Below are 16557 nucleotides of genomic sequence, written 5' to 3'. Positions count from 1 at the left end.
TTTAGTGTATCTGATAATCATTATCTTTTCATGACTAAGACATTTTATATTTGAATTTGGTAAATGAAGTGCACTGGCGTTGCATCTAAATTATCTATTATACTTGTAATTAGTGCTGTTCTTGGGGTGCACTCGATGATTATATTCTTTAATTATATTGGCAATTATCAACAACTGTCTTGGATAAATGCTTTAATTACTGGACAGGCGCGGTAACTCTTGTAACCTTGTCTTCCTTAAGCGTTATTGAGACCATGAAAACTAAGCACATTGTTTGACAGATTCAAGCCTAGTATGATCCTGATTTTTGATCATAAAGTTTTAACCGCTCGTACGAAAAGGACACACGAGAAATTCAACAATCAAACTTTTGTTAATCCATCACCATCGAGTAACATGCCGCCCAAAAACGGTAAACGGCGGTCTACAAGTACTGCATCGAGTGTCAACAAGCGACCAAAAAGGCAGATGTCCGCTAATTTTAGGAATGGGGCGGAGATGGTAAGCAGTCAGTCTGTCCCCCGCACCCAGCGTGCTCAGACTCGGAAAGCAGGTACATGTACAGGACCTGGTAGATATCCGGACGGGATGATTGACGGTGCTTTGTCGCCTCCGGTTTTTGTTTCAGGAGTCTCAGACGCTGACCGAACCTACCCCCACCCACCCTCTCGTAGAGGTGGACAATAGGCCTAACACACATGGAAATGCCGAGATCGAGGCTACAACTAGTACACTGAGCACAGGTACGACAATAGACTTTGATAGGCAGAGGGAGTTGTACCCCCTCATTACAGATGCTAGTTTTAATGTTAGAAATCTGCGGGACGTAGGTTTTGAAATGAGTCAATCATGTGTTGGGGGTCTCGCTCTAGGGGAGCAGTTTCAAGTTAGTCGCCCACCGGTAGATATCAACATTTGTGGTCCTATAGGCACTCTTGTGCCTCAGTCCATTCGTGAGAAAATTTGGGCGGGTGGTTGTATTGACCTGGCATTGCTGTCAAAACAGGCTTGGACCTACGTACTGATGCCCACACAGGTGAAATGGTAATTAAAAATGGGCAACTAGTTATTGAGAAACATCATCTAAAGCCCATATACAACATTCAAGCTTGGGCGACTGCACTTATCATTTATATGTCCATATACCTGGAAAATTTTCTAGACAAAACCCAAGAGATGCTAAGATACATGCACAACATTCGTCTAGCTGCCAGTAGAGCAGGTCATTCGGGGTGGGCTAGTTACGATGAACAATACCGCCTCAAGAAGGAGCATCACCCTGCATCATCCTGGAGGATTATTGATTATGAGTTCTGGGTGATGTATGATAACAGGGGATGCTTACTCCTCCTAGGCACCTGATCCCACCTCTGGTGTGTCCAGGGGTCCGTGTTTGCCCAACTATCTATTTTGTATTGCTTGTAGGAGTTATGAGATTGATCACTGTTCGTTATCTTCACCTTGCATGATAACGTAGCACCAAGTCAACCGTTACAACCGGCGGGTACTAACACTGTGGGTAGTAATAATGCATCTCGTCAGTGGTGGGCTAGAACACAAGCTCCACGATTTGGAGCTGGCACCCAGGGGGAAGGGTCAAGCTCAAAGTCTGATTATGGGTCAAACAAAACATTCAAAGCAGGTGGCTGCTGTTATGCATTCAATAAGGGATCCTGCTCTTATAACCCCTGCAAGTTTCGACACAGATGTATTTTTTGTGGGGGCCCCATCCCCAAATCAACTGTTCCATGGGTAAAAAATAAGGGACAGTCCAACTTGTATAGCTTAGCTGCCACACCTATCAATTATTATCAATTGGCAATTGCACTGGAATCTTAACCCTTTGAACTCGACAGACAACAACTTTTGACTGGTTTTAGGATTGGTTTTTCATTGCATTATTCGGGGCCTAGGCAATTTAGGGTATCCAATAATTTAAAATCTGCGCAAGAGGCACCTCAGTTGGTTGAAGATAAATTATCTAAAGAAGTAGACTTGGGTAGGGTAGCAGGTCCTTTTACCTATGTCCCACTCCCCACTCTTCGCATTTCGCCAGTGGGTCTCGTACCTAAAAAGGATGGCGATTTCAGATTAATTCACCACCTGTCTTACCCACAATATGATTCGGTTAATTATCACATTGATCCAGACATTTGTACTGTTAAATACCCAAATATTGACGAAGCGATCCTCGTGATTCAAACACTCGGGCCCAACGCATTGCTGGCCAAAACTGGCCTTAAGAGTGCCTTTCGTCTGCTACTTATATACCCGAGTGATTTCGATCTTTTAGGTATTAAATGCAATAACAACTACTACTTCGACATATGTTTGCCATTTGGCTCAAAATTGTCTTGTGCTTTGTTTAACCGATTCAGTACATTCCTACACTGGTTGATCTGTAAAAAGTCCATCAATTCAATTCCAATATTATTCATTATTTAGATGACTTTTTATTTGGGGGCAAGTCAGGAGACGGAACATGTAGTCACACTTTGCTAATTTTTCATAAGGTTTGTGCGCAATCGGGGGTTCCCATAGCTGACGACAAGACTGTCGAGCCGACGACATGTTTAACATTTTTAGGGATTTAATTTAATACAGCAGCGATGCAGATGCGCCTGCCTCAGGACAAATTAACGGAACTGCGTGGTTAACTACAAACAACTTTGCATGTTTAAAAAAAACTGACATTACAGGAGCTGCAGTCCTTGATAGGCTCATTTAACTTTGTGTGTCAGGTTGTTGCACCAGGTAGAGCTTTTATCAGAAGGCGTATTGATGCTACAGTTGGTATCAAAAAGGCTAGACACAAAATAAGAGTAACCTCTAGTATGAGATTAGACTTAGAAATGTGGCTCGAATTTTTAAATCATTACAATGGGTGACTTTATTTCCAGAAAGGTTTTGGGTTGCAAACGACACACTTCAGTTTTTTACAAAAAGTTCTGGTGGGACTTCTAGTGGCCTTGAGATTTTCTTTCAGGACAAATGGGCCTATGGTAGATGGCCAAAACATTGGTCATAAGCAGGTAGATTAAGTGACAAGACATTTTTAGAGTTCTTTCCAGTAGTGGTGGCTTTGTCAGTCTGGGGTTTCCAGCTAGCTAATAGAAGAATATTGTTTCATGTTGATAATCAGGTAGCAGAACAGATAATCAATAAAAAATCTTGAGGTCATGGTAAGGAAACTGGTATTTCATGTGCTACGCTTTAATATAAACTTTAGAGCTCAGTACATTAACACTAAATCTAATGCAATAGCAGATTCTATTTCTCGTTGGCAGTGGAACAGCTTTCGGGCTTTGGCTCCACATGCAAATCCAGCACCATCTCCACCCCACCCCCACCCCAATATATGACAGATTTGAAAGTTGAGACCAATAGGCTCTTGAAAGCTTCAATGGCAGAGAATAAATGGCTAACATATAAGGCAGAACAATATTACAGCAGACAGCCAATTATTAGTCCACTACGATGGCAATCCCCAGATGCGTTATCAGTTTGCATCTATTTTGACCAAAACCTTAAACTTCTGCAACATAAACAATGGGCAATTTAGGACACACTCATTTCGAATTGGGACAGCAACAGAGGCAGCGATGAGGGGTAACCCAGAAGTAGTAATGAAACAATGGGGCGGATGGAAGTCAGGGGCGTACACTTCTTATATTACATTGTCTTAAGATCCATTTTGATGTTACATGCATGTATCATGTGGGCGTGTCATACTATTCATGCACCATACTAACAAATACCAAATTTTGCAGGAAAGCCAACATTAGTCTGGATAGTGGGATCCTCCATTGTCCATTGGACTGCCTGTAGCGTTAACAGTCGTCCCGGAGGGAGGTATCTTACACTCCAAGATAAGAAGATCCGGATATTTTGGTTTGGGGTCAGAGGCATGAAATGGGAACAGTTTGACAACTTGTTTTATAGTAAATTAGGAGCTAACCCTGCACCTCATTAGTTGATAGTACACTTGGGATCCAATGATCTGGGAATTTACCTGGGTTGGAGTTATTTAATCGAATTAAATGTTCTCTCCTGCGTTGCAAGGTGCTGGCCTCAGATATGGCTATCATTTGGTCAGGTATGCTGCCACGTTTATTGGCGTAATGCCAAAAGTGCTTCTAAAGTTGATGCCACGCACTAAGACATCAACCGTAAGGTCAGGAACTTTCTTGGAACGGAGGTGTGGGGGTAGTCATTAGACATCCAACTATCACATTTTCGGAGAAAGGGCTATTTAGGTATGACGGTACCCATCTGAATGACTTGGGCAATGCCGTGCTTCTCAACAACTTGCAAAGGGGTCTTGAAACTTTTTTACTAAATGCCGAAGGGGGGGGGGGACTGTATTTCCAGACGAATTGCAGTAAGTTAAGGCCCATTTGAAGCAGTGTTTGTATGATTCGCTCTTTACATAGGTTAATATGGTTTGTTTTACTCGGAAGGACTGGTAGTGAAATTCAGGGTACATGACGTAATTAATACCGATAACGCGTTGTTGGCTGGTGAACTTGTATTTAGACAAGTCCATTTGGCGGAACTCGGAGATTACCACGATTGAGAATTTCGTTTATGTCTGACTCTAAACTCTGGGTATTCCACCCTCAGTACTGGGGGTTGTGGGGGTCACCTTTGTTTACCTTAGGGGCCGGATTGACCCTTGAGGTACCGAGGACAGGTTTTGTGGCTTACACCTGTGTATGGCACCAGGGGAGGTAGGATAGAGTGAGGATCTGAGCCAGTACTTGATTACCTCTTCATATGTGGTATTCTCTCTTGTTACGGTACCAAGAGGTCTCCCACATCACGGTTATCCGTGAGTGCGCCTTCTGCCAATTGAAGGCCGGTGGCCCTTCAGGCAGTTGGTTAATCTCTGGGTTCCGCTGGAGTAATTGACACATTGTATAAATAGATTGTGAAAAATACTCGCCACAAATTGTAATTGCTCTCGTTTATGCAATAAAGGTTCACAATTTATGATTTGTTGTATTAGTTGTTGCATCTGGAATTAAAGTACATCTATTCTTGATCTTCACAGGGATAGCGTTGGCAGTGTTTGGAATCCTCTTCTATGTGCTGAAGTTAAAGGCATCCTCAATGGTGTACTGGAACAGCACTGAGACAAATGAGTGTCAGGATTCCAAGGTAATGAAATAAAGCATATCTTCTTATTTGCCATCCAGGCTGAATTTTGTTCGGAAAAAAATATGTTTTTAAGCTTATTAATTTACTGTTGGACCAAGAAGACATCATTTAGATATTACATTTGTAAGACTCTAAAGTACGAAGGTCACGCCAAAGTGCGATGGTCTGCGCCAAAGTGCGATGGTTTGCTAACGTTACGGACGCCAAAGTGCGATAGCCACGCCAAAGTCCGATGGTGTGGAGTTCAGTAACGTTTGTGACGTCACGTCATTGTGACGTCATTCTTAACGTCTTTCAAAATGAAACCGAAGAAATGCAACACGGACGACAGCAATGGCAAGGTATACATGGTTGAAGATAGTGAGAACGGCAAAGTACATTTGTTGTCGAACTATCTAATTCGCCCAAACATTCTTTAAAGCTGTATGACCCGATCTTCATGTATTATTTTTGTACACTATTTCTTTAAAGCAGATTGATTACTTTATAAAGTGATTAACTTTCCCTTAATTACATGCTAGAAAATATCAGCATGTAAAAGAAAACAGTGAGAATATTATTTAGAAAGTAAATATAGTGTGGTTCATATATAAATCATCCCATAATAGACTTCTATAACCAGACCCACGCGCGTCAGTGGAATCCCAACATGATGTATTAACTCATACGCAACTGTCTAGTTTTAAGGCTGAAAGAGCGTAAAACAACGAATTACTAAGAGGTATTTGATATTTTTATTTCTATTAAACTTATGGCACAGTACTGTTGTAACAAAATACACAGCTTTACACAGATAAGATCACCAATGATCTGAAAGTTTGAACTGGTCACGTGACTGTCACTTGAAATGGCAGAGTGACGCGGCTATTTGTAAACATCGATTTAAAATCAAATAATTTGGGTTAAAACAGGTGAAATAATGTATGATATGTCATACAGCCTCATAACTACATACGTGCGATGATTTAATTGCGTTTTAACGAGATGGGAAAAAATATTGTAATTCGGACCATACAGCTTTAATTCATGATCATTTATTACTTGTGACATACACGTAATAAAATCCTGGGGATATGCTATAATGCAAAACATTCTATACGATTTCACGTTGGAAAAGTTTTGTGTTTAATAAGACGACACCTAGATGGTAATGAAATCAGTTGAACTTCTTATATTTTATGCATGGATTTTGCAGTGATATTTTAGAGAAACAACACACTGTTGGTAAAGTCTGTACCAAATCACTGTTTCGCTTACAAACCAATAGATTTCGGCGTGTCACACCATCGCACTTTGGCGTGTCACACCATCGGGGTTTGGCGTGACCATTGCACTTTGGAGTCCCATCGCACTTTGGAGTCTTACATATTTAACCTCGTATATTACAGTTATGAAGGGTTTATATGGAATATTTTATCATCACAAATTGTGAAATAAACAATACCTTAGTACATGACATGCATGTTATTGAATAATTATCTTTTTTATAATTTCATAATGAATAAGAAAATTGTGTTTTTTAAAGGCTGAATGAGGTGAAGTATAAAATAATTGTAATTTTATTTCTTAATGAAAAGGTAAAGATGACACACTACCCACAATTCCTATAAAGAATACAACATTAAGAGTAGGGTAAACAAGGCCGCAATAATGATCCAATTTATTTACAGACTCCTAGAAGAGGCCCTAAGCGTTTGTTGTCATTGAAGGAAGAGTTAACTCTAACCTTGTTACGACTCCGAAGAGGATTTTGCGATTTCTGAAAGTTCTGCGAGTCAAATATGTACCACTTGGTTGTTTCTGATGAACAATGACCTTAACTTTCTCATCAAATGTCCATCCAAAGAACAAATTAGGGAAAATCTACCCAAATGCTTTAAACATTTCAAAACAACAAGATGCATTTTAGACTGCATAAAATTCTTTGTACAAAAACCTAGCCTTCCATCTGTTCAGAGAATAACCTATTCATATTACAAACACCACAATACCTTTAAGTGTCTAGTAGCCCTAACTCCATCTGGTTCTGTATCCGATTTGTACACTGGTAGTATCTCTGACAAGAAAATAGTACAAGAATCTGGCTTTTTGGATAATATTGAGTTTGGCGATGACGTTATGACAGGCCCTGGCTTTTTAATAAGAGGCGATCTAGCATTAAACATCCCCCATTCTCTTTTGGAAAACAGATGGATAACAATGCAACCACTAGACCAAGAAGGATCGCTCGGGCTCGAAAGAGCAATGGGACGCTTGAAAAACTATGCAATGTTGCAGGGTGTTATTGCTCTCCAGATGAAGCCTTTGTACAATAAAATTGTGTAATGTTATGCAGCCTTGACTGTCAACTTGTTAAATAAAATTGTATTCAAATCAGTACTGTACATGTATATCCATGTGAATACCTTTCCTTTTAATAAATGGCAAAACAATTGGAGGATTGTTGATAATTTCATATTTTGACTATTTATGTAGAATATACTGTTCGAATTATAAGTATTTATAGTAAACCTTGAATGCTATAACAACCTTATATATGATCGACATTTAATGAAAGGTGACGATAACGAACAGTGATCAATCTCATAACTCCTATAAGCAATACAGAATAGATAGTTGGGCAAACACGGACCCCTGGACACACCAGAGGTGGGATCAGGTGCGTAGGAGGAGTAATCATCCCCTGTCGACCGGTCACACCCGCTGTGAGCCCTACATCTTGATCAGGTAAACGGAGTTATCCGTAGTCAAAATAAGTGTGCCAAGAACGATCTAACAATCGGTATGAAACACGTCAGACAGCATTTGACCCAATGATAGGTTTATTGACGAACTAGATCGTAATAACGACCACAGAATTTGCGAAATGCTGACTTTAAGCGAGATTGTTGAAACCCCTGTATCATCATCTTGTTTGTCAGTAACTTGCCTCGATTTAAAAACGGACTATACGCAGAACAAGCTCTTGCGTATCGAATCAGTTGAGAGATATAAACACCATATGCAGTTGATAATAGAATATTGCTACATAAATATGGGAAGTTGACAATGGAGAAGTTGAAATCATCCCGTTTGTCATACAGCTGAGTTGCCAGTTTGCCGTTAATGTCTACTTTTGATAAAATATCTAAGTATGAAGCAAAAGGGGACGACTCTTTGGTGTCTTTTATTTCGAGCTCACAGGGATATATCGAATCGACATATGAATGAAAGTCATTATTGTTAATAGATAAAACGTTGTCGATATATCTAAATGTCGAATTGAAGGCCACAGCAAGATATTTTTTCTTCTCACGTAGAAGGTTTAGAATAAATTCTGCTTCATATGAATATAGAAACAATAGTTAACAAAGGAGCACAATTCGTGCCCATGGGAATTTCAACAGATTGTTGGAAGACCTGAATACCAACGACCACGAAGGTATTGTCAATGAGGAACTCTAGGATATTTTTTATTTCAACGTCAGAGTACTTGTGCGTGGAATCAGAGTGGTGTTTAACAAAGTAATTTTTTGGATGACTGATCACTAGATATGAATGTTTCCGTTTTCTATTTTTGTTGAAGAAGCAACTGTCTATTATTTCAAAAAGTCTACTCTTTAATTTATCGTGAGGATTGGTCGTGTAAAGTGTTGAAAAGTAATAGGTTTTGATGTTATTGATTTGGGATTTCAATGTGATCTAATTATGCAGGCACATCAGCACTTACTGTTGAATTAAAGACTTCTCCATATGCTTCTTGAAAATGATTCAAGTTTGCTGAGCATCCTCTGAAAAATATCCGGATTAAAATCAGCACTATCTCAGATATTCCTGTCTTTGTATAAATTGATAGATTGATGTATATTATTAGTCCCCGAGGGTCTCTACAGCCCAGTAGCTAAGTACTTCGTTACTAGCTTGAAAATACGGATGTATATTCAATTGCTGTTATAAAATTTAGAAATTCGTTTCAAAATTAATGATTATCTCCCTCATGCATAGCTCTTATCCTTGGACGAATTTGGCTCCACTTGTTTGGCACGCTGTTTTTGGCTATATTTAGATCTAAAACTTCATAGTTATTTCGGATTTCAAACATTTCGGTTGAGCATCACTGAAGAGACATTATTTGTCGAAATGCGCATCTGGTGCATCAAAATTGGTACCGTATAAGTTTTACATCACATACATGTGTACCCATCTGACCCTGCATTTGGTGATATTATTCCGAGTTTTCAGTGACAACAATTTCACCTTTCTCATTGATGACACAACCTTTTTTCACACATATATCTTTTGGATCTTCATCTCAATAATAGTGTTATCATGGCATTTACATGTGAAAATACCATCAATAGAACAACAAATGAAATTCATGGTAGGGTGTATTCGTAAACTTCTATGTGACAAAAATGAGATGTACATGCGATTTATGACAAACTCTCATGTAATTCTGAAGACCTGCTCTCTCTTTCTTTTTACCCCAAACCAATGATGAAGCTGCATTTTCTCTATATTCGCCTAAAATAGTTTGAAGAAGTGAAGGTGGACATTTGTTTCCATCAACTGCTTTGCAGACTTTACTAAAGTTGGATGCAGTCAATCTGCCTTTCCTGAGCTCATGCCAAATCTTGCTGTCATATTGCACACTCGTACTCATCCTAGGCACCTGATCCCATCTCTCTTATATCCAGGGGTCCGGGTTTGCCCAACTCTCTATTTTGTATTGCTTATTGGAGTCATGAGATTGATCACTGTTCGTTATCCTCACCTTTCATTCAATGTGTGCAATATTGTCATTGAAAATAGTACATAAATTTACAGAATTATTTGCAGTGCTAGGTCTAATGTTCTTCAACATGTATGGTAAGGTAAAAACAATACATTTTGGACATGGTTGATCCCATTTACCTCCCTTGTCATTCTGCACTGGTTTTTGTACCCCCAGAAAATCAAGGGCCTGTATATTTGGGGATATCTGAAAATAATCTAAAAAAACAATGTGCAATTTAAATTCCTAATATATACTGTAACCTGTATGGAAGCAATACAAAAATTATTGTAAATGTAACAAAAATTAAGCATTTCAATGGCATTTCATTAATCAATGCCTAACTTGCAATCAATGAAGAGCAGTAAATTGTCAAACTTTGAATGTTTTCTCACAGCTACAAATCTGAAAAATACACCACACAAATAAACACATAATTAAAGGAAAATGAGCCCCTCTCGAAGACTCCTTGTTATTTCACTTATTTCCATTTCTGAGTAACCCTGTCTCTGATTCACACTGCGAGAGTCAAAATTGTGTGCATCAGACGGATGATATTCCATACCTGCGTACCTACAGTTAAAGTTTGTGTCAGTAGTGAAATACTAAATACTCCATATGGAAAATTAATCTTTGGCAAACAGCTGCAAGTACATCATTTTTTCTGAATCAATATATTTTTTAAAAACTGGTTATCAGGGGTATAATGAAAACTTATTTGAAGTATGAAAGGTGAAGATAACGAACAGTGATCAATTTCATAACTCCTACAAGGCGTGTGTTATATATGCTTCTATAATTCCAATGTTATTTATTACAATTGTTTTGATTGGACAAAAGTAAAGCTAATTGAGAATTTACACATCAATAAATCCAAAAACGCTATGCATACATACCAGCCCGAAAACAAATAACATAGTTCGAGAAATGATTCAAATTTTTGAAATTGATAATAGAGGGAACGAATCGGAATTATAAGAATCAAACATTTTCTTTGAAGAATTTATCGATGCGTAAATTCCGAACATTTTACTCACAAACTTAAGATAAACGTGCTTCGCATTTTTATTTAGTTTGTGAGTAAAATGTCCAAAGTTTGCACATCGAAAAATTCTTCAAAAAGAATGTTTATTCCTATAGTATCTTGAGATTAATTATCTGTGTATTGTTCATTTTCTATAAATTGCATTGTTTCTTTATCATGTTTGCAGTATTATGCTTTTACATTGCCTTGTTGCTTTAAGATGAATGATTCTTCGCTTGTCTTACATCCCATCGAGAATGTTTCACTCATATTGAGACGTCCCCAGCTGTAGGTGAAGTATCACAAATTTAGACCTATGCTGAATGCTCATTGCCGTAGTAGTGAGTGTTCTTTAACATGTCAACGCCTGCCGTGACACGATATCTCCATTTTTAAGGTTAGGGTTATCCCAGATAACCGAACGACAGATGACTCTTACTTGTTTGGCGAAGAAGCAATTACAACCTATGTTTACGTCTTATGTTTGACAGGGCCATGACACGAGTGGGACTCGAACTCACGACCTCTCGGTTATACAGAGCTCGACGGTCGCCAACCGATTGTTACTGTGAGATATGTATTGTTCTGTGTAAAAAATGATCAAGATAAGAAACATGGATTAATTTCATAAATCCTCTACAAACTATTGAATCGAAAAAGCCCAAAAATGGAGCCGTGGAAACATCAGGGGTGAAATCAGATGCCTAGCTGCTACAGAAGGGGTTTATAAGCATCTCCTGTTGACCGGACCCACCTGCCGTGAGCCATCTATTGATCACGTAAACGTAGTAATCCGTAGTCAAAATAGCATGTAAAGAGCGGCTAAACAATTGGTATGTGTGTCATGTATTGTCCTGTTTAAATATTGTCTTCCTTTTTAGATATACATGTACATATACACTGTATGTTGTTCTGTTTTCTTTGCGATATATATTGTCCTGTGTTATATTTCGTCCTGTTTAAATATTGTCTTGATTCTTTCAGATATATATTGTACTGTGTGTGATGTATCTTGTGCTGTTTGTATATTGTCGTGATTCCTTGTGATAAATATTGTTCTGTGAAATGTGTTTTGTTCTATCTATTACTAAGTATACTGTTGCTTTGAAAAGTGTGTCGATCTAGGTTTTGTTTATTTCATTGTTTGGGTACTGTTTTGTTTATTCCATTGTTTGGGTACTGTTTTGTTTATTTCATTGTTTGGGTAATGTTTTGTTTATTTCATTGTTTGGGTACTGTTTTGTTTATTTCATTGTTTGGGTACTGTTTTGTTTATTTCATTGTTTGGGTAATGTTTTGTTTATTTCATTGTTTGGGTACTGTTTTGTTTATTTCATTGTTTGGGTACTGTTTTGTTTATTTCATTGTTTGGGTACTGTTTTGTTTATTTCATTGTTTGGGTAATGTTTTGTTTATTTCATTGTTTGGGTACTGTTTTGTTTATTTCATTGTTTGGGTACTGTTTTGTTTATTTCATTGTTTGGGTACTGTTTTGTTTATTTCATTGTTTGGGTACTGTTTTGTTCCATTGAGCAATATACTGTTCAGCATTTTGTGTATTTTTTGTTTATGATTATCTAGTTTCTGTTTTTATATTGTCTTTTTGTTTACTGTTTTGTTCCATTGAGAGGTATATTGTTCTGTGTGTCGTCCATTGTTCTGTTTTTGTATGGTCTTTTTGTGTATCGTTTTGTTCCATTGAGAAGTATATTATACTGTGTGTTTTGTATTCTCATGTGTGTATAGTTTTTTCCTGTGTTTTAAAGGGACATGGTCACGATTTGAGTTGAAAATTTTAAAAAATTTGCAATGCTTAACTTAGGCATTACTCATGGTCAGAAAATATTTGAATGTCAGTTGTTGATTTTAAAGAGAGGCACATATCTCAAAATTCTTTGTTATGGAAACAGGCACGTGTCATGCTTTGTTTACACAGGTTGAAATCCTTACAGCATAGTACAAATTCGTTTAAAGCGGAGCTGGGTTTTTTTTTTATAAGTGAATTCTGAACACAATTAAATATTTTCTAGTGTTTGTCACATCTCATTTTGTTTTAAACATGCTATTTTCTATCAAGCAATCTATTAGTAAACAAAAATATAGCAGGAGCCTTATTTATATATCAAAGAATTGTGAATGGTATATCGCATTTGAAACTCAATGACTGACATTAAAATTTTTGCTGACCATTAAATATACTTTAGTTGAGCATTTGTAAAAATTTAAAATGGGAAAACAAACATTTGAAAATTTTCAGTTCAAATCGTGTCCATGTCCCTCTAAGATTTATAGCTTTTCCTTGTACATGCAATAAAATATATTATAACATTTTGTTTCTAAATTTATTTGGTATCAATTTTACTTGATATCTTTTTGTATTGCCATGGTAATTGCTAATATTATATTACAGCGAACTATCTTGTGTTTAGTCGTAATGTATAAATAACTAAGTATTCCTGAATAACTAGAACATAATTATATTTCATTAGAACATAATGAAATAAACATGTTAAAAAAAGAAAGTAGACCGATGTAATTATGTTAATGGCATACATTATATTTTTTCTTAAGATTATGAATCATAAATTTTAAACTGCTCATTAGCATTTCATCCTGATTAGAAAACCCATTTCTGTCGCCTCCACATTGTCAACTGAAAGACAAATTAACATCCTAGAATAAGGTGATGGCGTGTCTGTTTTATAAAAGAATGTGCTAATGGAAGGTTTACCAGAAGCGCTCAAGATTACAGATTTGAAAATGGGGAGACAAGTGTTCATACTTCTAATCCAAGCAGTGTTAACGGTCACAGTTTCAGGACAATTATGGTAATGTTATTTTAAATATCTATACACTAGTCGTGTATATAAAATCGTTTTAATTTGTTATAGATGAGAGTAATATCCACACAAATATCTTTAATTAAATATTTTCAATAAATCACCCCAGTTCGTTTAAATAATGATTATTCAAATAGGTAAACTTACGATTACACGGCTTTCATTAGTCTGGTGCGGTTCCCATCCATGTCACACGGGCGTAAAGGACCAGATTCGGCTTTTGTAGCATTTTCAATAATTAAGAGCGCTTTTTTTTTTTACCTTTAAATAAACTATATTCTTAATGTCTAATAATTATTCGTGTTTATAATAAGTGAAGACCGAATACATAACTTGTAACGATTGATTGATTGATGTTTATGAATAGATACCAATAGCAACAAGTCCGAATTTACTGGCTACCTAACATGGTTACGTCAACAAACGAAATCATTTGAAGCTGCGAGTTTTCGGGTCGTATGTGGCTTTGATTAATATTTGAAGGTATATTTGGACACAAGTGTAGTAGAAAGATATCTTATAAATTTTTTTAATATCAGATTTACGAGACGGCAATACAAGAATACAACTATATGTGTCCTCAATTGTGCACCATAAATCAAAGGTTTTTATAAGGGGTGGATCTGTAGCTCTCTGATGCAAAGTGAAGATAACGAACAGTGATCAATCTCATAACTCCTACAAGCAATACAAAATAGATAGTTGGGCAAACACGGACCCCTGGACACACCAGAGGTGGGATCAGGTGCCTAGGAGGAGTAAGCATCCCCTGTTGACCGGTCACACCCGCCGTGAGCCCCATATCCTGAGATCTATCCCAATATTTTCTCAAAGAATTACCGTTCTGCAGCGATATAAGAGATGGATCTGTAGTTCTCTGATCTGTCTACTGTTCTGCAGCTTGTAAAATTGATGATAGACATCTAGTGTGACATGCACCCACCCCCAACCTCCAAGTGTTGAACTTCTGAAGTAAACTATCAAGTCCACTAGCATGACTCGCAGATTCCTAGATATAAAGCCTGTTAGCAAGCAAAGCCGTAAATTTTGTAACCCGGTAGACAAAACAATAATCGGAATTATGTCTATAAAGGAACTAGAGCACATAATCTGTCAAGTTTAGAAACTTAACCAAGGTATACGGTTTACCAACGATTCTGTACATCCTTAGGAAGATTTAATCATAAGGATCCCTAATAATTCTCTACATTTTTAAAACAAAATAGCATGACTTATATTAGAATGGTTAAAACATTTTCGATTAAATTGTGGTTTTGGAATTTTTTTTTACAATCTATTTTCTCAAAAGTCTTAAAAACGGAGAAACCGTTGACGCCATAAATATATCAAGACTATGACTATACATAATATTTAGAATATTGCCTCTTGTCCTGAGTCACTTTGGGCCTCCGCGGCCGAGTGGTAAGAGCATCGCGCTCAAAATCACACGGCTTCTCACCTCTGGTCGGCGCGGGTTCGAATCCCACTCGCACCGGTAAGTGATAAAGTTTCCCAGTTTACTTGCAGAAGGTCGGTGGTCTCTTCCCAGGTACATTGTATCTGGGTTCTCTCTTCCGTCAATAAAATATGGGCGCCACCAGATAACTGAAAATTTGTTGAGTGTAGCGGAAAACACCAATCAATCAATCCTGGGTCAATTAGTTACAACTTCAATAATTTCGTTATAAAGTTCCCATGGTCTTTTATTCCAAATGAAAGGTAAAGGTAACGACCAGTGATCAATGCAATGAAATGATTCAGAAAGCATCTTGAGATTCAAATGTAACCAAGGTTCTTCATAAATTAGACTTTGTTTTTAGTATTGACAGGAACATTCAGACTGTCGGCAGAGTTGTATTCGGAGAAGCCAGAGGAGAATCAATGAAGGGACAGCTGGCTGTGGCTTACACTATTGTCAACCGAATAAATCATGAGGGATATCCGAACAACCTCAGCGCAGTGGTCAATCAGAAAACAGAAAGCGGAGGGTTTCAATATGAAACTTTAGATCTTGCCAGTCATACGCAAGCTTGGAACAACGCAGAGAGGACAAACACACTTGAATACAGGAACGCTATCCAGGCTTCTGGTGATGTTCTATGCAGGCGGAAGGTCGATCCGACAGGATGCGCAACAGATTATTGCGCATTTGATCCATGTCATGCAACAGATTCAAATCAATGGTGGACAGCTACTAGTAAAATGCAGATTGGAAACCATTTCTTTGTTTGCCGAGTGCCCGCTACTGGATAAAATCATTCTTAGATCTTTGTTTGCCGAGTGCCCGCTACTGGATAAAATCATTCTTAAATCTTTGTTTGTCGAGTGCCCGCTAATGGATAAAATCATTCTTAGATCTTTGAGACTCTCATGGTTCGTCTCAGATCTTTTTTTCTAAACAAAAAAAAAGTTTATTTGTTGTGTACAAAGAATGTTATGTTTGACATACATGTATTTCCAACATGCAAATGAGCACTGTTGCTATTGTCTTGTGTTGCATTTTTAAATAGAACCTATGCATTCGACCTTCTGCAGAAAAAAATGACCCAGTTTAGAGAACAGTCCTGCTTGCTGTTCGTAATTTTGAGCATGAGTTGTTATCTATGAAGTATCGAGTCCAATCTTCGATTACGATTTACCGATACGTCAAATGATGTGAAGTTCTCGGTACAGATTATGATTTACCGATGCGTCAAATGATGTTAAGTTCTCGGTACAGATTACGATTTACCGATACGTTAAATTATTAATTTTGCCTTAGATTCAAAAGGTTACGATTC

The 16557-nt window shown here is 37.5% G+C and overlaps 1 protein-coding gene and 1 long non-coding RNA gene across 3 annotated transcripts; both read left to right on the top strand.

Annotated features, from left to right (window-relative positions):
* Window positions 1-4811: 4811 nt before the first annotated feature.
* Window positions 4812-7594, top strand: LOC130053722 (uncharacterized). 2 transcript variants are annotated; one of them, XR_008802072.1, is made up of 3 exons: window positions 4812-4953; window positions 5054-5160; window positions 6831-7594. It is a non-coding gene; the product is annotated as an uncharacterized LOC130053722 (long non-coding RNA). The 2 variants fall into 2 exon arrangements; XR_008802073.1 differs by lacking the exon at window positions 4812-4953 and having other exon boundaries at window positions 4982-5160.
* Window positions 7595-13554: 5960 nt separating this feature from the next.
* LOC130053721 (spore cortex-lytic enzyme-like) lies at window positions 13555-16263 on the top strand. The gene is made up of 2 exons (XM_056161159.1): window positions 13555-13765; window positions 15598-16263. Exons 1-2 carry the CDS (start codon window positions 13656-13658, stop codon window positions 16028-16030), a joined length of 543 nt encoding a protein of 180 aa, XP_056017134.1. The 5' UTR covers window positions 13555-13655; the 3' UTR covers window positions 16031-16263.
* The last annotated feature ends 294 nt before the right edge of the window (window positions 16264-16557 follow it).

This window comes from Ostrea edulis, chromosome 4, assembly GCF_947568905.1.
Source record: "Ostrea edulis chromosome 4, xbOstEdul1.1, whole genome shotgun sequence".
NCBI classification, from domain to species: Eukaryota; Metazoa; Mollusca; class Bivalvia; order Ostreida; family Ostreidae; genus Ostrea; species Ostrea edulis.
The sequence above is the reverse complement of the archived record's forward strand: the minus strand, read 5'-3'. Positions and strand labels throughout refer to the sequence as shown.

Excerpts from the sequence above, each read along its gene's own strand:
- LOC130053721 (XM_056161159.1), top strand. The coding sequence starts at position 13,656 with ATGGAAGGTTTACCAGAAGCGCTCAAGATTACAGATTTGAAAATGGGG. Across the intron at positions 13,766-15,597 it reads ACAGTTTCAGGACAATTATG|TATTGACAGGAACATTCAGA; the intron begins GTAATGTTATTT and ends CTTTGTTTTTAG.